The sequence below is a fragment of the Fusarium flagelliforme genome (assembly GCF_020744385.1).
Source record: "Fusarium flagelliforme strain FIESC 12 MPI-CAGE-AA-0113 chromosome Unknown B0J16scaffold_3, whole genome shotgun sequence".
Taxonomy (NCBI): domain Eukaryota; kingdom Fungi; phylum Ascomycota; class Sordariomycetes; order Hypocreales; family Nectriaceae; genus Fusarium; species Fusarium flagelliforme.
The window spans coordinates 672,934-696,874 of NW_025763505.1; the positions used below are offsets into that span (position 1 = coordinate 672,934).

At 49.5% G+C, this 23,941-nt stretch overlaps 6 protein-coding genes and 1 non-coding gene across 7 annotated transcripts; 4 read left to right on the forward strand and 3 right to left on the reverse strand.

Annotated features, from left to right (window-relative positions):
- Positions 1 to 354: 354 nt before the first annotated feature.
- On the reverse strand, positions 355 to 5,901 carry B0J16DRAFT_336718 (uncharacterized protein). The gene is made up of 2 exons (XM_046127271.1): positions 2,249 to 5,901; positions 355 to 2,195 (listed from the first exon to the last, which is right to left on the reverse strand). Exons 1-2 carry the CDS (start codon positions 5,535 to 5,537, stop codon positions 457 to 459), a joined length of 5,028 nt encoding a protein of 1,675 aa, XP_045984159.1. The 5' UTR covers positions 5,538 to 5,901; the 3' UTR covers positions 355 to 456.
- A 1,359-nt stretch (positions 5,902 to 7,260) lies between these two features.
- On the forward strand, positions 7,261 to 11,621 carry B0J16DRAFT_336721 (uncharacterized protein). The gene is made up of 2 exons (XM_046127272.1): positions 7,261 to 7,684; positions 7,818 to 11,621. The coding sequence occupies exons 1-2, from the start codon at positions 7,545 to 7,547 to the stop codon at positions 11,341 to 11,343; spliced, it is 3,666 nt and encodes a 1,221-aa protein (XP_045984160.1). The 5' UTR covers positions 7,261 to 7,544; the 3' UTR covers positions 11,344 to 11,621.
- A 276-nt stretch (positions 11,622 to 11,897) lies between these two features.
- B0J16DRAFT_382128 (uncharacterized protein) lies at positions 11,898 to 12,668 on the reverse strand (the record flags this gene model as incomplete). Its single annotated transcript, XM_046131216.1, has 1 exon — positions 11,898 to 12,668. One exon carries the CDS (start codon positions 12,666 to 12,668, stop codon positions 11,898 to 11,900), a length of 771 nt encoding a protein of 256 aa, XP_045984161.1.
- An 809-nt stretch (positions 12,669 to 13,477) lies between these two features.
- B0J16DRAFT_89801 (WD40-repeat-containing domain protein) lies at positions 13,478 to 16,332 on the reverse strand. The gene is made up of 2 exons (XM_046134652.1): positions 15,661 to 16,332; positions 13,478 to 15,582 (listed from the first exon to the last, which is right to left on the reverse strand). The coding sequence occupies exons 1-2, from the start codon at positions 16,237 to 16,239 to the stop codon at positions 13,891 to 13,893; spliced, it is 2,271 nt and encodes a 756-aa protein (XP_045984162.1). The 5' UTR covers positions 16,240 to 16,332; the 3' UTR covers positions 13,478 to 13,890.
- Positions 16,333 to 19,201: 2,869 nt separating this feature from the next.
- On the forward strand, positions 19,202 to 19,301 carry B0J16DRAFT_t96. Its single transcript has one exon. It is a non-coding gene; the product is annotated as a tRNA-Leu (tRNA).
- A 1,068-nt stretch (positions 19,302 to 20,369) lies between these two features.
- B0J16DRAFT_382130 (uncharacterized protein) lies at positions 20,370 to 20,718 on the forward strand (the record flags this gene model as incomplete). The annotated part of the gene is made up of 2 exons (XM_046131217.1): positions 20,370 to 20,526; positions 20,579 to 20,718. 2 exons carry the CDS (start codon positions 20,370 to 20,372, stop codon positions 20,716 to 20,718), a joined length of 297 nt encoding a protein of 98 aa, XP_045984163.1.
- A 599-nt stretch (positions 20,719 to 21,317) lies between these two features.
- Positions 21,318 to 23,774, forward strand: B0J16DRAFT_336726 (pseudouridine synthase). Its single transcript, XM_046127273.1, has 3 exons — positions 21,318 to 21,754; positions 21,817 to 23,271; positions 23,324 to 23,774. Exons 1-3 carry the CDS (start codon positions 21,438 to 21,440, stop codon positions 23,502 to 23,504), a joined length of 1,953 nt encoding a protein of 650 aa, XP_045984164.1. The 5' UTR covers positions 21,318 to 21,437; the 3' UTR covers positions 23,505 to 23,774.
- Positions 23,775 to 23,941: the final 167 nt, after the last annotated feature.

The following is a 23,941-nucleotide window of genomic DNA, read 5'->3' on the forward strand; positions in this document are numbered from 1 at the left end:
GCATCACTTTGTGGGCTGCGCATTGTCGCTCTGTGACGTGACAGGGGTCCGCCACTTGGGTTGTCTAAGACCCGAGTTTCATAAAAGGGTCTATCTATGAATAGATGTTGGCCACAATTCAATATGATGCACACATATTCACTACTTTCGCATAACATGAGATGACAGCCCGGGATCATGGTGATACGGAAAAAAAGAGGCATTTTTTGAGCTGTCAAATGCACATAAAAGTGTCACCTGAACCGATTCTTTGTTGTGTTTTGTCTGAAGTCATAATACCCACTCTTGTGCAGGGTAACATGTTTGTGGCTTCATTCCACAAAAGCAAAGTGACATAATTCAATCAATTCATGCTTTGTATCTAGTTATGATGAAGAATTGTAAAAGAAAAAAACGCTAAACCATCAAAGGATCCTCTAAATTGCTATCTATTAGACGTCCGACCCTCATGTTTGCTCATAGCCTTGCCCCTCCAGCTCTCCATGCGCCTCTAACCCTTCCCGCTCCTGCAGCAGCGGCACCGAAATTATGCAACCTTTCCCCAATAAGGTAGGCCTCATCGCGGATGCGAGCGGTCCAGCCGTTAAATACCTTTACCAAGCCAATGGTATTCTTGATCAGCAGTGCGAATAATGCAACAGCTGGGTAGGAATGTCGATAAATAATTGCCAGTCGTGCAGCTTCCACCAATTCATTTTCTCCAGGCTGGGCACCCTGGATCAAATTGTACTTGATAAAAGTACTAGCAATCGCTGGAGGTCCAAAAATGGCAGCCCCAGCAATCGCCAAGCCAGGTAGGACGAAAGCTCGGGTCAAGACACTAGCATCGGGGTGCATCCAGCCGCCTCGTGTTACCGTCCTGACAGCATTGGCAAGGCGACTCTCTGGGAACATGGCAGTAATCATTCGAGCTCCGAGCTTCAAATAAAGCAGACCAAGAGTCCAGGCTTGGATGACACGGACGGTATGACGACTGGCTTCAGAAGCTCCCTCTCTGGATGCCTGAACAGATGCTGCAGTAGGAGGATGCATGTAGGTGTGCAGAGGGAGCACAAGATACAGCTCCATAAGCCCTGAGACCAACAGCGGGAAAACAATATAAAGGAAAAAGTAGGTATAGACCAGCTTAACTCCCTGCAGCATAACCGTAGCGGTCCGGCGCTCAAGATCCCCAGCAGTGAGCGATGCACGGACAGCAGAGAGCCCGTCTTTGATTTTGGTACACACACTGCGAAGATGAAAGACCAAATATGCCGCAGTCCCAAGCAGATAAACGCCAATGCTGAATGCGTAAATGTCATTTGTTCGGATATGTTGCGGGATAAGCATCTTGAACATTCGTCGGCCAAACACTAACGGGATGATGGTGAAGCCGACGCCTGTGACTGCCGCAAATATCCAAATGAATAAGATGAAGAGGAAGATTCTCGCTCGGAAGCGGGGCGGGATATAGACCATTTGGTATTGGTTGCTGGCGTAAAGGTCGGAGTCGTCCTGGCCATCGTTCCGTCGGCCGTGTTCATCCACTTCCAGGAAAACCTTTCTACCCTTAGGGATTTTAACACGATCGGAAGCGGGTGCCCGGACGAAATGTCCACTCTCAACGAGCTGGTTTGCCTCTTTGAGGTGGTTCTTGTGACGAGTGAGCGAGCGAATCTCGCTGTTATTGAGAGGTGTCTTGGGCTTAGCATCACCCCCATCAAAGAAGTCGGTCCAGGTCTTGGGTACAACGTGATACCTATCACTCAGCTCCAAGAAAAGAGTCTTGTACCAGGGCAGATCCTGCTTTTTGCGAGCATTTCCAAGCTGAAGGCTTCCTTCTTCGTCAATCTTTCTTTCGCCGAATAGGAAATAAGTGAGTCGCAAGCCTCTTGCGCAAGTTCTGAACCACCAGGTATACATAGCATGGAGTCCATCGCCAGGTTTGAAGAAGTTAACAGCAAGCGGCATGAGGAAGTTGTAGAACAGAAGGTCCACAGGAAACTCAAGCACTGGTTCGTTAGATGAGTAGTGGACCGGAAGAACTCCAGGAACCGCGTACGAGAGACCCCATACGACGCCTCCCAGACAAACGATGACCAGAGCACCATACACGAAAGCTGAGAAGAGAATCTTCCTCAACTGAGTGGTCAGGTTCCTCTCCAGCACATCACGCACCGGATGGAACTCAGGATCATCAGGGTCACGAATGAAGTCTGTGATTATGTTAGTTTTGCAGTCTTAGAGGAAGGTGTTGGGGAAATCTCACAGAGAACGCCTTGGCGCATTATCTTTCGGCACATGGACACGAAGAGTGCGAAATGGAACATGTATCCGGTGCCAACGAACCAGTGAACAAAGACCGAAGTGAGAGGGTAGTTGTAGGTGAAAAGGAGTCGGGACTTGAAGGTCGTATTTTCAAACAGGGGAAGCAGGGCACCATCCAGGAGGAGTCCACAGTAGAGTGGGAAAACAAGCATCTCAATGCTGATGATCATAATGACTTTCATGATGCCACTCGCTTGGTGCAGAGTATCGATGATACCAGCTTCCCAGGCTTGCAGAATGTGCCCTCGAGAGAATGGGCTTCCACGCTTGAGATACAGCGCACCCATAAAGAACAGTGTCGCATAGCCTGCTGTGATAGCCCAGAATCGGTCCAAGCCAGACCAATGGGCCAGCTCAGGGTTAACAGTAAGGGGTCCATCAGACTCGCCAAGATTGATCACCCATGAGTTGGGTTTGAGCAGCGCAGACGAAAGAGCGACCACCTTGGACCAAGCAGTGTTGGCTGCCAAGGTTGTGTCTTCGATGGACAGGTCACTGGTCAAGAATCTGCCGCTAAGTATGAAGCCTAAGGTTTTGCTGATGATTGTGAAGACTGTGCCGATGTGACTTTTGACGGAAAGAAGTGCACTATGACTGATAGCAGAAAAGTTCTGCATCTCTGCGGCAGACATAGGGATCTCCATAAAAGTGTAATCAAGAACTCGTGAACCGGCGGTGGTCCAGAGGGCCCATGAGGCCTTCCTCGCCGATAATACTTGAGCGCCAATAAAGCCTCCAATGATGCCCGTAAACATATCGACAAGGTTGATGACAACCCACAGACCGAATCCGATAGCCATGACAGCTGCATCTTGCAAAAGTTTTGAAAACTCAAAGATCAAACGAACAAGGCGCATGGGATTGGCAAGAATCCATACACTGACACGTCCGAAATTGTAAGGAACAAAAATGCAAGCAAAGATTGTCACAGAGACAAGAACCGCGCAGAAAATGGCGTTTTGGAAAAGCCCGGCGATAGGGCCACGCATACCAATGAGCTCCATGACACCCTCGAAGTCTTCCAGATCTTCCATGGCTTCTTGGTCAAGACCAACATCGGGGGGATCGGCCACATTCTCAGGTTCTTCGGGATTCTCAGCTACACCAGGCTCAAGAGGTGGGACTTCTGGATGAAGGTCTTCAAGCTCGGTTTCCCAGCCATCTGTATCGTCAAGTTGGGCAGCGAACTCGCCGGCCTCGACTGCCAGTGCGCGCTGTCTATTTTGTTGCACGTCGTCCAGGTCGCCCCACATGAAATCGGTCACCCTATTGACCAAGCCGGCAGGTCGCTCTTCTTCGACTAATGGGTCAGTGTCGACCTGTTGGGGTCTTGACAATTCCGAGTGAAGTGATTCAGATGACTCAGTTCGGCCCAATGATCGAAGGAGATCGTCATCAGGTTCCCTCTGACTAGATGAGGCGGTAGGTCCGGTTGAAGGACCAGCATCGTCTCGGATCATTCTCTCAACCTGTGCGGGTGAAAACGGTGATCGGGGATTGCGGTTTCCATCAGATGGCAGTTCATCTTGTGTATCGAGAGGAAGACCAGCAAATGACCAGCTGTTGTTCGCCAAAGGATTTACGGAATCTTGCAGCTGAGGGCCATCAGAAATAGCGCGAGGCCGGGAAGCACTTGGCAGCGTTCCAGAGTCAAAGGGAGTCGTAGTAAACTCCAAGTCGGAGGAAAATGGCGCAGACTCCTTTTCCTTGCCTTTGCTGGAGGAAGATTCGCCAGGTGCATCCATGGGTGTAGGAAATTCGTCTGAACCGGGTGTAAAAGCCTTTCTGGAAGAGCTGGCAGCAGTAGAGCCAGAGCTCCCTGTACGCCTCTGAGTAGAATCTTCGCCAGGCTGTACATTGGCATCCCGCTCACCAAAAGCCCGCCGGGTGATGTCAACCCAGTAGGCGAGTTTTACTTCAAGTCCTTCTTCATGAATTATCTCCAGAATCCTCTCATGATCGCCGTCGGCCTCGCGGTAGATACGCAAGTAATCGTACACACTGGCACGCTCCTCAGAGGGATTGATGTCCGTAGGCAGACTGGCCTCAGCACCACTTGACCCAGAAGGCACAACTTCGGTGAGACCCTCGGGAAGCACAAGCGCAGAGTTTGTTGACCTGCGTCGACGTGTTTCGGTTTGGACCTCGACAGCGAAGTCGACATCATTAGCGCTTGCGATGGGTTCTCCAGTATCAAGCGTCTCGTCGTCTGACTCGTCTGGACCTGGCAAATCCTCCACATCCTCAGGTCGAACAAGCATTGGTTCTTGCTGTGCCAAAGGATTTTCAGGGGCTGCAAACGCTGCACGCATATTCATCTCTGGTTGTTGTTGAACGACATAGTCCCTAACCAAGATAACAAGGATGAAGCAGACGATGACCAAGACGGTGATAATTTGACCCTCCAGGACTGAAATTACTGCTCGGTTGATTGTTGGATTGCGGGTAAGATTGTTTAGGAAAGTCACTTCACCCAGCAATGTTGGTGGGATAGATGCAGATCCGGATCCATTCGTGTTTGCAGCCTCCAAAGATGCATCAGATCGGTCGGACTTGCTTGACATGCCCCAGCTTCCCAGGAAAACTCGCACAAGAAAATCGCTAATGTTCTGGTCCGATAAGCCATCGAACAAGGCCTTGGCAGCAGCTGATGTGGTCGTGGGCGCAAATAAGGGGCTTGAAGGGCATGTATCGGCATCCAAAGCTGACGAGGAAACATGGACTCCAGGACTAGACGCCAAGGTACCATTGGTATCATATGCTGTGGGAGAGTTGCCAAAACCTTCGTCGCTAATCCAGAACATGAAGGACCACACCGTTCTCATAAAGTAGGGCAACCAACAAAGCCACACGCTGATGGCCATAGCTCCACGAAGCCAAACGAGAACATTTTGTAAAAGATACCTTGTCATATGACCAATAAAGATATGCACTGGAAGAGACTGGGGCATGTCGGGAGCGTATAGCTTGGTGAACCGGAAAGACGTCTTACAAAGCTCACAGTATTTCTTTTGCGAATGTGAAAGCCATTCCATCAAACAATCTTGGTGAACATATTTGATACTACCACTGCACTTGCACGGGTAGAACAAGGGTTCCTCCGGTGTTCCTTCGCCTCGACATATTCGACAAATTCCAGGGGCGGCGTCTGAAGGCTGCGGGAAGTCGTCGGATCGAGTCGAAGTTCGGGTATGGCCCTTGGGCTTTGGACTCGTAGTCAGGTCTTCCATGACGAAAAAGTAACTCGGCGAAAGCGAATCGGGGGATATCGATCGCGCCCACGAGGGGCTTATTATAAGGGGGTGGCCGACAGGAGCATGCGCCGGCTACTGGGATTGTATCGAGGGGTCTGAATGGAGACGAAGAGAGACTCCAGAACGGGGGAAATGTACCGATAAGCGATGCAGGTAGCAATTGTTGAATACGGATTTTCAATCGTACTGGAGATCGACGAGTGCACCTCGCACATGAATCTCGCGTCCTTTTATGCGTTGACAGTTGCGAACGGTCGCAAGTGTTGAAGTCGTAGAGTAGAGTAACCAAACTGTTGAGAGACGTGGTTGTTAATAATTGCCCGTGCTGTTCGAGGAGCCACTAAACCGCCACCCCACACAGAACCTTGACCCAACCTGAAGAAGGTGCCAGTGCCATGCCTATTGCATGCGGGTCGGGTCAGTAATATTCCGATGATTACAGGAGCGCAGGAACTCACGTGTCTGCGATGCTAGTTGATGTCATCAGGTTCTAGAGACAAGAAGAGAATGTTTTCTTAAGCTAGGTGGTCGCTGTTTATTATATTTGGTAAATGAGGATATTCTTGCCTAAGTTTCAATGAGTCAAGACTTGTTATAGATATTTTGGTATCGTGTCGGTCTCACATCAAGGATAAGCTTTCCTGTGTATCCCACAAGCGTAGCTACTCACGTCGACTACGGCATGGGTATCTGTTACCATCGGCCATCATCATAAAAAGCCATAGGTGATCTGTTTTAAAGTTATATATGAGCCCGTCAATTACCCTATCGACAAGATGTTTCATGTTTCTAACACGACACCAAACGGCAGAAAATATGTTCTTCTGGTTAATCATGTAGGGTAACTTTGCTATAATATTTCCGTCATGGAAGGAGCAGGACAGTACGTAGCGCAATCACATGGGAATGATTTAACCTATCGGCTACAGCCTACACCCTTTTCCCACGGACTCCAGAGTTTGTCACTGCGGCTGATCCGAGCCTGTCTGAAAGCTGTCAAAACTCAACCAGAAAGCTTACCATGGGCTTAGCCTCTGTTGTTTCTTGCTCTTGGCAAAAGCTAGTCACAGATAATGAACCATTGTTGACATCCGTCAACTTCCCTGACGTATTATGTTTGACCTCGACCTCGATGAGCCAATCACCGTGAATCGTCTTGTCTGTGGCATCGAAGAGGGCCCGGGGTAGAGCAAGCTTGGACGGTTGCCAATGACGTCGCAGCCATGCAACTGTTTCGAAGGTGCAGTACAGGATGCAAACTGCTGGGTATAGCTTATCTGCTGCCGAAAGAAGTTGGTGGAGAAATAAGGATATGGCGTACTGAAAGGATGGATGGATGACACCACTTTACAGAAGTGATGTGCGTACTAACGTTAGATACCTACCATCCTAGGATTCCAGACCAAGGCAAGGCAGCTGTAAACGACGTCAATCAGTGACTTCAGTCCTTTTCTCCTCTATTTCCGATTTTCCTTTCCTCTTGTAAACCATCAAAAGCCAAGAGCTTCGCAGATTGATTTCATCTGTAATTATCCGTATCTTCGGTCGCTTTAATTGCCGTCTCGCTTCTGTCTCGAGCGTGTCGCAGGAAGACCTACCTAGCCAAGCCTAGCAGCACCCTAGGTTCCCTTTCGCTTGCTTCCATCACTACGACTACATTTTAGCACAAAGCACGACCCCTGCTGCGTGTACTATAGCGCACCGTTGCAGGTAAGCCAGGCCAGCATTGAAGCCGACGGGAAGCTTCTAAAACTTCCCCAGGCCGAAATTTCTCTGCAACCCTGAACTCGACTGACCTGACTCTTCTTTTGTCTAGGCCATCTGTTCATTTCAGAGAACCTTTTTGTTCCACGGTGCATCTTCCCGCGTAGCTTGTCGCCGAAGGTTCTTGCTACCGTTCGCTTGCCTCCTCGGCTATCGTTCTTCAACGTCTTTCATCATAGACCTTCCTGACCGCAGTGCGCGTCTAGCTATCTCGTTATCATGGCCGAGTCCGGCGGCTCGATCATGAATGGCAACGGCCACATGAACGGCAAGACGAATGGAAAGCCTATCGCTGGCCGCAGAAGACCAATTAAGCAGAGAAGAAGTATTTTGGCGTGGACTTTCAATGTCGTAGCTAGGTAAGTTCCCCACGCGCGTCATTGCGCTGTATCTTATTGCTAGCTGTCTGCTTTTTCACGATCCTTGCAGCTATCAGCGCTTCGGGATACCAGTGCTTTTCTACGTTAACCTGAGCTGACCATCATATTTTAGACTCGCGACATGGGCCGCTATCCTCACTGTTCTCTTCCGATGCCCCTCATCACTTGAGGAGTGCGACGAGACCTCTCCCTCAATCTGCAAACCATACTTCCAGCTTAAGAACACCGTGCAACCTCAGGTGCAACCGTACTACGACCATTACGCAGCACCCTACGTCGAGATCGCCCGTCCTTACTACGAGACCGTCGAGAACAAGGTCTGGCAGCCCACTCGTGCGTACGCTGTTCAGTACGGAGCTCCTTGGGCCGAGAAGGCGCGAGAGCACACTCTGGCCCAATGGGAGAAGAACGGACAACCCCAGCTCGTCAAGTACCAGGCTCTTGCACGTACTCATTATGACCAGTCTGTTGGCCCCTACGTCAACCAAGCTGGCGAGAAGCTAGGCCCATACTACGAAATCGCTCGTACCAACGGCTTGCAAGTCTACTACGAATATCTTCAGCCAGGTTATGCCTACGTTCACCCTTATGCTGTTCGAGGTTACGACGCGGCTTCCGATTTCACCAAGACCACTGCGCTTCCTACCGCTTATTGGACCTACAACAAGACATACTCTTTCCTTGACAGCAATGTCTGGCCTCACATCCGCTCTGTTTATGCCCAGAGCGTTGAGCCCCAGCTTGTTCGCATTGGTGAGCGCTTGGGACGTTACAAGAACAAGTCCAAGTCTATCCAGGAAAACTATTCTGCCAGCTATGTAACTGGAACAACCGCTTCTTCCTTCCAGAAGCCTGCCCCCCAGAGCACTAAATCAGTCGCATCTGTCGAGTCCGCCAAGTCTTCTGTTTCTTCCTCCCAGGCCCCTGTAGCCACAGAGAGCGCCAAGCCTGTAGTTGAGTCGGGTTCTCAGGAATACATCAACCCTGTGCAGGCTCCTCCTGCTGCCGAGAATGAGAGCGAGACTCGCCGAAAAGCCCGGGAGATGGTGGCCCAGGACCTGGAGACCTGGCAGACCAAGTTCGCTACACAAGCTGATGAAGGTGCCACTGATCTGGAAGAGCGCGTAGGCGAAATCGCCAAGCGTGTGATCGAGGAAAAGGTCAACACCAACGGCAAGAAGCTCTTCGATGACCTTGAATCCACAATCGATCAGGAACTCAAGAGCCTGCGAAGCAAGATCTCAGCCCTCGCTGGATCTCAGGGAGACAATGTGGACGAGGAGATCGTTTCAGCTGTGCGAACTTCTGGCAAGACCATTAAGCAGAAGGCTCAAGCTATTCGACAATGGCGTCAACAATATGACCAGGAGCTCCAGGAAACTGTTGTCACAGTTGCCGACGTTCACTTCCAAGTTCTGGACGAGACTAGAAACCTCGCCCTGCAACAGATCGGTATGAGGTGGGCGTGGACTGACGGAATCACCTACAAGGACTGGGCCAAGTACCATGAGCTCAAGGCTACTCTCAACGAGTGGACTGAGCAGCTCAAGCAATTGATTGTCACCCATCCGGCACTTCTCGAGGCTCAGGATGCTGCCGCGCGAGTCGAAGACGAGGGAATGGAAATTGCCTCTGTCGCCGCCAAGGAGCTGGCTCGTCTTAAGGAGGTTGCCCGTTGGAAGGTTACAGCCGGAGATGCATCCGACAACTTTGATAGCGACGCCATGAAGCTTGCCGCCGATCAAGTTATTGCAGCAAAGGAAGCTGACGAGCAGACACCAGCACAGGAAGATGATGCAGCCTCCAGCCTTTCGGAAGTTGTGGAAGAAGCTACATCAGAAGCAGAAGAGGTTGCCGAGGAAAGCTGGGAAGACTTTTGGGGTTCATTGAACTATGAGCCCCCTGTTGAGGAAGCCACCGAAGCTGCCGAAGCCGCTGTCTCAAGCGCCTCGTCTATTGTCGACGAACCTAACGTAATCGAGAAGGCTACCTCAGCCGTATCAGACGGTGCCGAATCCGTCGCCAGCGACGCCTCCAGCCTTGTTAACCGGGGCGAGAAGAGCGCCAGCAGTGTCGCCAAAGAAGCATCCGAGTCTATCAAATCGCTATCTTCGACAGCGTCTGAGTCCGCCACCTCTGTCAGCGAGGAAGCGTCGAGCGAGCTCTCGCAAGTAGTTGAGTCAGCCACCAAAGTCCCAGAGTCAGAAGACAGCAGTATGTCGACCCCCCTTGCCTCGGAAGCATCAGAAGTGCTTATCGGTGACCCCTTTTCGATAGTCAGCAATGGTAGTGAAGAGCCCCTTGTGCCTGGTGGTAAGGAGCCACTCGTCGAGATTGAGGAGGACCCTGTGATTCATCGCGACGAGACTCCTCTTTCTGACCAACACGACAAAGTCAAGCCTGCCTTCCTCGGCGCCGCAGCCCAGGAGGTTCCTCACCGACAGATTGTTCTCGACGATTACGTGGATACCGACGCGATCGCCAGCGCCACCGATGCCGCCCAGTCTGTGTACTCGAACGCCGTTTCTCGTGCTTCTGAGCAATATTCGAGCGCCCTCTCTGTCGTCTCCGCTCAGATTTACGGAACCCCCAAGCCAGTCCATGAGCAGCTTCTGTCCTCTGTCTCAAACTCCTACGACCAGGCAGTCTCGGCTGCTGGTGATCAGCTGGACAAGGCCAAGTCGGCCGCTACAACCGCCGCTTCACAGATGCCTGCTACCACCACTGTCCCCGACTGGCTCAACTGGGAGCGCATCGAGTCCATTGCGTCTCAGCGACTGAACGAAGGCCGACTTTGGGCTGAGATTCAGTACCAGAGTGCTCTCATCGCTGCAGGATACGCCACTCCTACACCTTCCTCTGCCCCTGAGAAGTACTACGAGCAAGCCAAGGCCAACTACTACGCTGGCCTTGGTATCGCCCAGGACCGTTACTCTAAATTCCTGGCCGGTGCCTCATCTGCTCTCTCGTCTATGACTGCCACCCCTACTCCCACTGACCTTGCTGGATCCGCCTCTTCTGCTGCCTCTGTGGCTCGCGAGTCCGCTGCTTCAGCTGCTCAAGCGGCTGCCGATGCTGCTGGATCCGCCTACTCTGCTGCTGATGACACTGTCAAGTCAGTCGTCCAGGCTGTGGATGACACCGTCAACTCCGTTGTTGACGCAGCCAACGAGCAAATTTCTAGCGCTGGTCTCCTCATTGGTGAATCTTGGAACAGCGTTGTTGACCAAATCAGTGGCCAGGTTTATGGTGAGCCTACCCAGATCGCCTGGTACGAGCATGTTTGGGGTGACGCTGGCTCCGTCGCTTCCAAGGCTACCGGTGTTGCTGCCGACAAGGCATCTGTTGCCTCTGAAGCCGCTGCTGCCTCCGCCATCACCGCCTCTGCCGAGGCCATGAAGCAGTACGAAGCTATGAGTGGACTTGTCTCCGAGCTCATCAGTGGCAAGGAGCCCGCTTTCACTGACAGCGTCATGAACCGATTCAAGGCAGCTTACGCTACCGCTGCTGCCAACGCCGAGAGTCTCAGAAGCCAGGCCAATGAAGCCGCCGCTTCTGCGGCCGACAAGGTTGGCAGCGCTGCCAGCGGCGCTACCGAAGCCGCCAAGGAGAAGTTCCAGCGCAAGGATGAGCTGTAAGCAAAACAACTCGACCAGGAGGAACATTCTTTTGGGCGATACCCTGTATGAACTTACGATCATTTAATGCCATGGATGACGCGGAGGAAAATTACAAGAATGGACCAAAGACAAGGTGTGCAAAAGGTGCAGGACACGAACAAAACCAGTATAAGGAAGGATGGTGTTGCGTTTGAAGGGTTGGATCTCATTTGTTATTGATGCCCGGCTGTTATGTATTTTTATGATTGCTAGCCCTAATTGACATGCATTCAAAGCGATAAACGTTCTGAACACCGAGTGAAGGTGCCTCTCTAAGTCTGGTCTGCACAATATAAAGTCATTGGTGAGTATAGCTTGTGTTCATTTATGTATCGTAGCAAGCCCAATGTGCAAGAACCAAAGTATCAATTCACCACCCAAGCAACTGTAAAGCAAGATCCCCCCCCTGCGCCCCAAAATGTCCTGTATCAAACCCAGACGCAAACCCAGTTCCAAGCCCATGATCGTAACCCATCGCCTATAATGCCCAATCTTCCTATCCCAGCATGCATTCGTAACGCTCATTGTTCATCTTAAAGCCAACCTTCAAAGCACCCATCAATATCCATTTCGTCTTCCAAATGTCCCAGTTCAAGAGGCGCCTCCACAGCTTGCACCTTCTCCCATTCAATGTCATCTTCCACCCCAGCGAAAGAAAGCTCCTCGGCGGTTTGCGTGATTATTTTGTTGAAGTAGATGACTGTAGCTTCTTCGGAGAGGGATGCGAGAGTAGCTTCGTACCGCCGGAGTTCTTCTTCGTTTAGAGAAAGTTCGGGGAGGTTGAAGTCGTCCTCGTCCAGTTCGAATTTGTCTTCGAGGACAAAGGTGTCGGATTCGGGAGGTATTATTTCAAAGAGGGTTTGACGGATTTTGCGATCAGCTTCCTTCTCATCTAAGTCCTCCGGCTCAGGTTCAGGAGTTGTAGGGGCTGAGGACATGGCTTCGACAAAGGAGACGAGAGAGCTTTGGTCGTCGGCGTCATCGTGTTGTTTTCGTATATTTTGAAGAACCTGACCCTCAAAAAGGCTCAAGGGATAGCTTTGGTCGTCAGCATCGGGGCTAGAAGCCACAGTCGCAGCATCGTTTAAGTCTTCTTGCGACTCATGAGGCATGTAGCAGGGCTCAGTGAGCTCGCCATAAGGCCAAGGCTTCTCTTCGATCATATGTTCAGGAACATCATTCGGAATCCAGCAATCCCTATTCCAGCAGCGTGCAAAGCGGCATCTCTCAAGCGTCCAAATCGTCTTGTCAAGATCAATAGGATGACCGCAGGTAGGATAAACGTATCGAACCGGTTGACACATGATGATCTGCGATATCGTCAACTTCAACTCTGCTCCAATAAGAAGATAACTCACAGATGTCAATTCCCGAAAAGGTTACCGCAAGAAAAAGGGAAGGGCGGATAGAGAAGCGTCTATGTAGCTTCAAATTTGAACTGCCTCCTAGAATCATTGCTAGTAGGTGCAATGCATCGTTGTTTGCAGTTAACACAGCATCACCAAAGGGAAGGGTCAGGGCAATTGAGTGCGGGAAGCAGCCGGGAGGATGCATTGGCGATAAAGCATTTCGGGGAGATGCACGGATCCAATCTGTGCAAACGGGGATTTGTTCATGAATTAGACGGCATGGGCTTTACAATACCTAGGTAGGCAGAAGAGTAGTGGGCGGCTTATGTCAACAAAGAGGAACAATAGGGAACGATGTGTTAACATAACAATTGTCTCTACATCCACTATCCATTCATTAATACAGAGCAATTTGACGAGCCTTTGTGATGCTGTCATTATTGAAGTAATGAGTACTCTCATAATCTAGATTAAGAAGCAGTGTCGCTATGGTGTCCCCTTAGGAGGTATTTGCATCGCAACATTGCCATTGGAAGCTCATCAACGAAGGACGATGTGGTCCCATTCATTGGAAAGTGGTTGAGACGTCTGTAACAATAAAGAAGCTATCCATGAGAAGAATATCAAGCTCAGCTCTCCGCTTGTTAACACAACTTATAGGTTAACAAGGCATCTTAACACGGCAAACTTGAACCGTCAGTAATTTCGCAACCCCCTGCAACAGTATCACACAAGCTCAAAATACCAATAGTTTGTACATATACATATTCTCATTTTATTTTACTTAGAATCTACAACTATGTAGCATATACAGCTAATCCTTCCATCTGCTGCTAAAACATTTTGGGCCATTCTTGTTGAAGGAATCCCCAGTATAAGCGCCTCAAATAAATAATAACTCCAAGGAATTTTGTGCCTGCCTGAGCAAAGACTTGTTTGATCCCTTCCAACTCCGTTCAATGCAATAAATCCATGAAAGCGACTCTCAGTCGCATGTAAAATACTCCCGCTACCAATTGAAATCAAGAGTCAAAGGCGGTTCAATCCAGAAGATGAACATGAGTAAAGACACAAAATGTGGTCCCCCATATATCAACGCTATTTGGTATCTTTGTACGTCGTAAATATTTCGAAAAGAAGATTGTCGTTGCCACAGACAAGATGTCCATGACTTTCCTTATGAAGGTGTGCCGCGCTCTTCAACACGTTCACCTTCGAAGCTGTAAATGCGGACTTCACCATCTTCACTGCCACTTGCCATTCGGCTGTCGCTGAGGCCAACACAGGTAACAGGGCCAGCATGGCCAGTGAAGCTGCGCTCACACTTGCCAGAGCGAGGCTCCCAGATCTTGGTCATGGAGTCATTAGCGCCAGTGACAACACGGAGAGTGTCGCCAACCAGTCCCCAAATGCCCTCAACGTGACCAAACATACTGCGGATACACTTGCCACTAACAGTGTCCCACAGGCGAACAGTGTTGTCCAATCCACCAGTGAGCATATAGCGCGGGGGAAGAGGACGGTTGGGGTCGGAGGTGAACCCCGAGCCAAATGACGCGCGCTCATCCACAGTTTGTTCGGAAGTCACTGCAGGAGGAGTGCTGCTGCGGCCGCTCGACACCGAAGCCGTGTCTGTGTTGTCCAAACCGGGCACCTCATCAGGCTCAAAGTCCGCGGGCATGAGTAGAACCTGCTGGACTTGGCCAACATGGCCGAGGAATGTCTTGATGCATTGCCTAGTCTCGATATCCCAAAGTTTGACCGAGAGATCGTCGGATGCCGAAACTACAACACGAGAGGGCGAATCGATGCGCACATGGTTGACCCAGTCAGTGTGGCCTCGAAGACAGAATGTCTCTTTGGTCTTGAAGCTAGACACCTTGATTGTCTTATCAATGGAGCCCGATGCCAGGGTACAGCCATCGTAGTGGACTGACAACACGCCCTCATTATGGCACTGAAGTGTATTCAAGCATTCTCCGGTTTGCCAATTCCAGATCTTGATGGTCTTGTCGAAACTTCCGCTAATCAACTTGGAATCGTCGAATTGCAGAGTGCGCACTGCGGATGAGTGGCCCCGCAGTGTGCGAATCACTTCTCCGGTTTCGATGTTCCAGATCTTGATGGTCGTGTCATAAGAACCGGTAGCAAGGATGTTGTCGTCGAACTGAAGGCAAGTGACGCCATTGTCGTGACCTTTAAATGTCTTTATAGAGCAACGGCCGGTCTTCCAGTTGTATCCCACCTTGAAGCGATCCCGGTAAACATCTTTCCATGGTCGAAACTTGCGCTCTTGCTCAAGCTGTTGTCGCGATTTGGTTCCAACAATCGCCCGAGAGCGCTTGGTAGCTCGATCGTCATGTTCATGTTCGTCGTCGGCTTGGCGTTTTCGTGAATCGCTGCTTTGTGTCTCAGCCTCGTCGTCGATCTCAACCACGTCGGCGGCATTCGGCTGTCGGTGAACTTGTTGATGGCGGCTCCACGCCATGAGTTTTTTCCTTTCGAGCAGGGGCAGGCCCCAACCGCACTTTGTGCATTTGCGGTCAATATGCTGCTCGCACATGCGATGCCAAACAACATCGTCGTCGGCAAGGTTTCGCCATCTACGGCTGACCTGAGCGGCTTTGCAAAGGGAGACTGTATCGAGGTAGGACAGGATCTTGTAGGAGAGTTCGGTGGGAAGTGCGGCAAGGAAATCGATCTTGAGCTGCTCCTGGACCTCGCGCGACACAGTAGAGAGTTGAGGGAAGCAGCATTGTGTAATGATACCCTGCAACATCAAGTCACGGTGTTTTGAAGGGGCAGCTGAGAATAGAGACCAAACATGGGTGATGGCCTCCTGATCGGCGGAAGATAGACTGTTCAGTTCCTAGTGACAAAATATTAGCATCAAGCTGTCTCCGCGATCGGCAAAGCGACCAAGCTGAGCTCGTTGAGAGGCACTCACACTTTGAATAAAGCCCATCTTGGACTCGTCGGCAGCACGTCGACATTTTGAATCAGGTCGATGGCGGTAACAGAACTTGCTGTTGGGATCCTTTTTAGGAATTGTGGTAAGTGTGCTGGGAGGCGATAGAGGCATGGTAACTTTGGCCTTGCCGAAAGGTGCATAAAGACCAGGAATATGTTCCTTAAGGAACGGACTGACGGTCTTACCGACCAGTTCGGAAGGCATCTTGACGAGTCTTGGGTTTATTTCTTGTTCGGATCGATGTCGGTCGCAGTTGTTTTTGGAAGGTTGTTGCTGGGAGTCGTCCTCAAGCTGTTCGGTGTCGAAGTCGGTGTCGGCTTTGGCGTTGATATTGGTGGCTTTCAATGAGCCACCGTTGGTAGCAGAGGGAGTTAACGAGGTCGTTTCGAGTCCCGCAGTCGATACAAGAGCATGGCTTTGTATAGGGATCGTTGTCGACTCAGAGACAGTATAAGTGGAAGTAGACATTGGATTTAGAGATAGAGTTGAAGTTTCGGGGGATGTGTCAGAGTCGGAGGAATGCCGGTGTCCGTTGACGAGCGAAGTGCTGTCCATGGCGCAGAAATAGGTACGGGGTAGTACCAGGGGTAAGTATGAGAGTTGCGCGATGATAAGGTTGGATTTGCAACTCCCTGGCTGAAATCGCAGTCCAGGGAAGAATGGCAGTCGAGTTGTGGTCTGGGGGAGGAACCTAATCTGAGGCAAAGTGACTGGCGGATGGCGTGCTGAGTCTCGAAAGCGCTATGTCGAAGGTCCACTTTGCAAGACACAGGCCCCCAGTCGACGAATGTACGACAATCGTTCTTGGCTTCTGCAGACGCTAATTGGATTATGGAAGGAGGTCAGATTGTTGATGATTTGTTCTTTTGTCTCCGAGAGGAACTTTAGTTGGCTTATTGTATTTGCTGTAACGAATGAATGCCGAAGCCAAAGTTGAACCAAAATGGTGTGGAAGGTGTAAGTGGGAGAGGATGTGACGTTTGGTGGAGGCAAAGCAATCCAACCCTGATAATACCAGAAGAGAGAAGAAAGGATTTCGGGTCGTCGGGGAGGGGACCCTCTTTTTCCGAATGGAAGTGACAAATTTCCCATTTTGTACCCTCAGACCTTCCATGGAAATGGCGGGGAAATGCGAAAGAGGGTCCTCAACGATGGTTCCATCAACGCTACGCTACCTAGACAGTAAAACAAGCAAGGCACAGGAATATCTTATCGGCCTTCTTTCCTATCATCTTAACCAGCATCTGTTATCTTACCTGAATTATTCTACAAGTATATCCCATTCGTACGATTGATACTATCGCTAGGTACCTAGGTACATTGCAGGCGGTATGCAGCCGATGATCCTCCAGTGCAACCCCTCAAGCAATTAGCTTCCATGTCAGGCGGTCCGAAAAATAACCCGAACACAGAAGCCTATTGACAAAATAGCTTAGATATGCTTAGGCTAAAGCTTATGGTAGACTATCCTAATCTTTATGACATCCTTAACCAAGTCTCGATTTTTCTTTGACCCACCTGCATGTCCGCACTGATCTGAGCCTTGAGGCGTCGAGCATTGGCATTTCCGTCCAATCATCTCACAGCAATCTCTTTCGAATTTGGGCCACGAATGGCGTTATCAGCAACCGATCGGGCGGATAGCTGGACGCTACTTTACTGTAAACAGTGGATCTACAGTACAGTACAGAACGGCAGTCGGTCAGCCCAGTCAATTAATTCGCCTGGCGGCTCTGCTTAGAGATCAGATGGCGACATTTGCCACTTTGAAGCTTTCACTATTAGATCTTGTAGAAGGGTTGAAATATCAACAACAGGTTCATTCTGGGGGTTGCTAGATGATATTTAGGGGACTTGACGCTATTCGCGCCGTCATGCACTAGAACGGGGACCAAACGGGGCATGACTGAATTAGACCTGAACCCTTCCTTTCGTCTATGAGACCCGCGACCCTCACAGAAGGAATCTTATTCACCAGTAATGAACGGAGCTCATCTTTTACACCCACTTCATGTCTACTTGCAGCGTAGCTATCGGCAGATGAAAAAGAAACCTGGCGTTTGAGTGCCGCTGTAGCTTCGCCCTGTTACATAAAACGACTCCATCGTCAGAAAAATTCAACATCACGTCTCCTCTTTTTTACGTCTTGTTTTTCTCTTAGGCTTGTTTTCTTCTTGTTTCTCGCCCCTCTTTTATTGATTCTGTTCCTGATTTTCCTGACTTTTGCCTTGGTTACGGCTGACAGATGCAACCCAAATCAAGACTTTGGGGTTTGAATGAGTTTGCGCCACAGACAGCCACGATACTGAATATCGTCAAATCTGGAGTTTTGACTCCATTTGCTTTATACAAGCACCACAATAAAGTTCGATTTGATGTTCTAGAATTTGCCTCCCGAATGATGTGATTTTACTTTATTAATTGGATCTCTACTGAACTCCAGATTTATGTTTGTAATCAATATCCTTTCGCCATTCCGACATCCGAGTTGAGTCATGCTCCGTATACTGATCCGTATATGGATTGACCTTGACGGCTTATCAACCTTGAAGGGCACCACAAACAGACACACAACAGCGGAGAATGAGAGTGGTTCGAACCTCGGCATATCAAAGCTTTGTTTTTACTCAATTTTTATGATGGCTTGATTAAGCAGCCAAAGCCTTGTTTCATAAGCAGTTCGAGACTTTGTTGCTCACTTGACTCACTGAGCACATCATCACAGGTGAAGCCGTGGCGTTAAACCATAATCTGAGCATCGCGTTGCAGCACTGACTCTTTGGATGATGCGAGGACTCTGTTGGGCGCTGTTTTCAGTCCTTCTCTCTTGAGCTGTTCTATCAATAATGATACTTGACAACAGCCTAGGCAGGTACCCAATAATCACCACGTCCTGATGCATCGAGATCTGGCTTCGGGCAATTCTTTATCAGCATTGGACCGGCAATATGGTGTTCTCAGACTCGATGGACTCTGTCTGGTATCTAAATTCTGACGACATTCTGTGTCGGTGTGGTGAGATCTAAGCAAAGCAAATACCGTGCCTCATCAAGACTTGTGATTTGACAGGCTTCGCAGATCGGCAACATACCGCTGTAATCGAACAGGGTCAAGGTTTCAAGCAGCAAGATAGTGGATAGTGAGTTGATGTGTTTTCATCTGTATGCTTGGGTTCTGCTGCAGCTAGGTTTAGGCAAGACATGGTGTTGCGACTGATATGGACGATTTGCGCACTTACACCGACGATAGCAAACTCAAGCCTGCATGAAGGAAGACAGACCAGTCAAGAGGACAAGGGGTCAAAATCAATACGTGTACGGAGTAGTAGATACATGAAAGGCCATACGTGATGCAGTCAGATTAACGAAGCTGACCACCATAAGCTCTTCCAGTAATTCGGTCCATCAAACATGCATATCAACTCGATCATCACCCTCCCTATACCGAGATGCAGTTGAGCTCGCTGCAATAGCGTACATGAATTGGTTTTCTCGACCGTTGCTCCAACAACAAATTCGGTGAGATGGCCGAGTTGGTTATGGCGCCAGGTTAAGGTTAACCTTAACACCAATTTCCTGGTGGAGCAATCCTCCTGGGTTCGAGTCCCAGTCTCATCAGATTCTTTCTTTTTTACTTTTCTTTTTTCTCAATCTCATCATCTCAATCTTGGTCCTTTTTGCCTACTTCAACAATGATATTAGTGAGGCATTAGTTGTATAAGATCTCGATCTGCAACTTCAGCTAATGGTTTGGTTCGGTGGAGGTTAAAATTGCAGTGAAAGTTGATCAGTGATTCACTGATAGTTTCTACACTGATAGTTTCTACACTGATAGTTTCTACGTGACACAGGTACAACAAAAACAGCTTGCTGACCTGAGAACATGGCCGACCGTTAGAGGTAGGTTATAATTGCAGTGAAAAGTTCCGATCGACATGGGTTCGGGTCCGGCTCAACCATCACCCTCCTGCCATGACTTCATCCATGATACAATCGTATCAATAATTCATGGCAGAACCATTGTTTATTATCCCTAATTTGCTTCTTTTGTCAATCCCTATCTCATCTTCCACTAACACCAGCCGCGCATGAAAGCACTGACCTCAATATAAAGAAGCTAGTAGCACCTCAGCATCATAGATCGTTGATGCGGCTAACAAACTCCCCAGCCGTTGTCTCATTAACGACATTCAAGATCGAACTCCACCAGACAATAGATCACGAAACGACCGCTTAACGCGTCGAATTTACATGAAACGCGGATCTTTCGCGGTTGGGATATTGCCACTTGCATCACATCCTCCCTGCCACATGGTGACTGATCTAGATAGAATGTGATTAAGCTCATCAGATCGGAGATTGTCCCTGGTCGATGGGTGAGATCAGGGGCACTAGAGATCGGGTTCGGAAGTGCTTGCAGCTGGGCTGAGCTGCTGGTTCTGGCGAAGATGATTCATTGAAGTGTCTATCAGTCAATGTCGTCATGGATAGATGGAGCTACGACATGAACAATGACGGAGCAGGAGAACGGATACTGTAATTCAAGGGAAGAGCTGAGATGTATAAGATGAGAGCTCTTCTCGAGTGAGAAGAGAAGTTTATCATCATCACATTCAGTATCAACGCCCAACTACAACTACCACAACTCCAATAACCACCTTTCCAAACCACCCAACAACAATCATCATGTCCAACCTTGAGAACGCCCCCTCTGCCTCCTTCGAGGAGAACTCCTACGTCTCTCGCCCTGGTGAGAAGGACCAGCCCATTGCTGTCCAGGCCGACTCCGATCGAGTTGAAGACCCCATCGACGCCGAGGAGGCCAACACAGATGCTCAGCTTGGTATGTTAAAGAACTTCCATTGTACAATCAATCCCTTCTAACATGATGATAGAGCGTGATGAGAAGGATGCCATCGACAAGAGCAACATCATCGAAGAGCGCACCCGAGGTGCTACCCAGCCCGGTGGCACATACCAGGAGCCTGGTGACGAGGAGGGTCTTCCTACCGACGATGGCACAAGCTCTGTCTAAACGAATTATTGAAGCATGAAAGCGATACATGAGCGAGTCTATATGTATAATAGAAGTTTTGTAATGGAATAAATCTTAACAACCTATCTGTCTCTTCAAATTGTGACGATACTCATATCTTTCCGTCCTGGCCCCAGGAGAAGGATTTGGACATGTCTGTCGTACCGGCCTATCGTATCATTTATAATGACTCTTCATGGTCTACTGGACTACTGAGTTCGAATGGCGTGCACCGTCTGTCACTCAAAACCCTGTGTCATGCCCATTTCAAGGTAGAAGAAATTACAACAGATCAGTTGAGTACAAGAGGGAGACGTTGCTAATCTGCTACGTATCAAGTTGAAGATATGTTGGTGAAACACGTCGGTAGACAAACCAGATTCCTCTGGTGTGCCTCTTATATACATATACCAATCCTATAATGACTCTAATTGAGAGTTCAAAGTCAATTATAAAAAAAGTATAGTCTGCTGTACCAAACTTTGATCGCTTGCATATCCATCTACTTTAACAACAGAAAGTGAAGGTTGGTTAGTGAAAGAACACAATCACATACGACATACTAGAAGACTTACAGTGGAAAGTAAGATTAAAGAAATATCATATTCAGAAGTACTAATAGTAGAAAAACTCATGCCAACTCAACAACATTGTAAAGGATAGTCTCAGTTTGAGAATTCCACTTACACGTCGATTGATGCAGGGTAGCTCCAATACGAATGACGAGATCCCCCGCCGGGACCGCAACGGGAAGCCCCACTCTCCCGCATCGAAAATCTCCTCCACCAAAAAAAGTGTCGAACGCGACAGCTAGCATACACCTTCCCTCTCCCATCCAACATATTACTTTTGTCGCAACAGATGCAAATATGGCGGAAGACAACCAAACTCCTGCCGCGAGCAGCGCAACCGATTCTCGCCCGTCAGGTGACTCCAATGCCGCTTCTCAGAACAATGAAGGCAACCGTCGCAACCCGCGCCACGATCATCGAAAGCCTGGCAAAGGACGTACAGAGAAAGGACGAGGGGAGTGGGGGTAAGTCTTCCTCTCAATTGATGGATTGAATACAGTCGCCAACGGCGCTAACTAGTTATTAGTCGTCAGAAGGGCGATAAGCGCAAGCAGAACGATGAGTTCAAGGAGTTTAAGCGTCGCAAACTGAACAAGAAGGGCGATAACGATACGAGCAACAACCCCTTCTCCAAGGATGAGATTGCTGCCGAGGAACGACGACCCAAGAAAAAGGTTGCTGTCATGATTGGTTATGCGGGCACTGGCTACAAGGGAATGCAAGTCAATGGCAACGAGAAGACCATCGAGGCCGACTTGTTCAAAGCCTTTGTCGCTGCAAGCGCCATCTCCAAGGCCAACGCCGACGACCCCAAGAAGTCAAGTCTTGTTCGATGCGCCCGAACGGATAAGGGTGTGCATGCCGCTGGAAACGTTATTAGCTTGAAGCTCATCATTGAGGACGAGGATATCGTCGACAAGATCAACGCCGAGCTCCCAGAACAGATCCGAGTTTGGGGCATTCAGCGAACCAACAACGCCTTCAGCTGTTACCAGACTTGCGACTCAAGATGGTACGAGTACCTTATGCCTAGCTACTGCCTTCTTCCTCCCCACCCTGAGAGCTTCATGGGTCAAAAGTTGGTTGAGCTGGCTAAGGAGCACGGTGTCGAAGATGAGTTGACTGCTAGAATGGCGGATGTCAAGGACTTCTGGACTGAGGTGGAAGAAAAGGAGATCAAGCCCATCCTGGCTCGGTTAGACCCCGAGACCAGGGCTGCTGTGTTGGAAAAGGTTCACGTCACAGACGATGAAGAGATGGCGGCACGAAAGGCGGCCGAAAAGGAGACGGACAATGCCGCACCGGAAGAGGAGAAGCCTGCCACGGAAGCACCTGCTGGAGAAGCTATGGACCAGACTCCCGACACCGAGGCTCAACAGCCCGGTGTTGTTCTGGAGAGCCACAAGCCTAAGAACCGTGAGCTCGGTCCTGTCGACTTCGCCCTTCGCGATATTAAGGCGGCGTACATGGCTGCGAAGCGACGATACCGAGTCAGCACTGAGCGCCTGAACCGCCTTCAGGAGGCTCTCAACATGTACAAGGGCACAAGAAACTTCCACAACTACACTGTTCAGAAGTCCTACTTCGATGCTTCAGCTAAGCGACACATCAAGTCGTTTGTTGTCAACCCCAAGCCTATCATCATCGGCGATACTGAGTGGCTGTCCCTCAAGGTTCACGGGCAGAGCTTCATGATGCACCAGATCCGAAAGATGGTCGGTCTGGCAAGTTTGATCGTCCGCTGCGGTACCCCCATGGAGCGTATGAAGGAGAGCTACCAGAACCAGAAGATGGCCATTCCCAAGGCCCCTGGTCTCGGACTGCTACTTGAGCGACCCGTTTTCGAAAACTACAACCGAAAGGCAACCGAGTCACTCGGACTGGAGGGCATTGACTTTGACAAGTACGAAGATAAGATTCAAGCTTTCAAGGACAAGCATATCTACACCCGTATCTTTAGCGTGGAGGAGAAGGATAACACGTAAGTATTGATGTATGGAGTAGTTGGACAAGGCACTAACAAGATATCGCAGGTTCCACATGTTCTTTAACCAGATCGACCAGTTCAAGACAAATCACTTCTTGTGGCTCACGGCTGGCGGTATGAAGGCTGCCGAGATCGCCAAAGACACCACAGGCGAGAAGGTGCAGCAGGATGTTGATAAGGAGCTCGGTGACGAGGATGAGGAGGACCCTGAGGGCGGTGAGGGTTAAACGTGTAACATTAAAACCGGATAAAATCATGTTCTTGGTATGATCAGTTGTAAACGAAGCATTGTTTCATCACGACTTGTTGTCGGACCTTTCGGAGAAGATGTCTACCATTGAAGTAGCTTTAGGTGTGGTTGGACAGCATCAGTTATACTGCATTCAGGTCTTAGATCCGGGTTGAATCTGCTTAGAAATCATAAAGATCAAAGAAAGTCTTAAGATGCCGTGCGACGAGTTACTTCACGACTTTGAACTGTATCAAGCCACGAGAAGCATGCCGTGTAAGTGATGGGATTTCCACTTCTGGTTCTATCTCAAATGCCCCACTTATAGCGATGGGTCTGTCTGCCAACTGGAGTTGAGTCGAGATTCACACCTCAGGCAACCAGATTGCCGACATAACGCACGGATCACACAAATTTGCCCACAGGGTTTGAAAA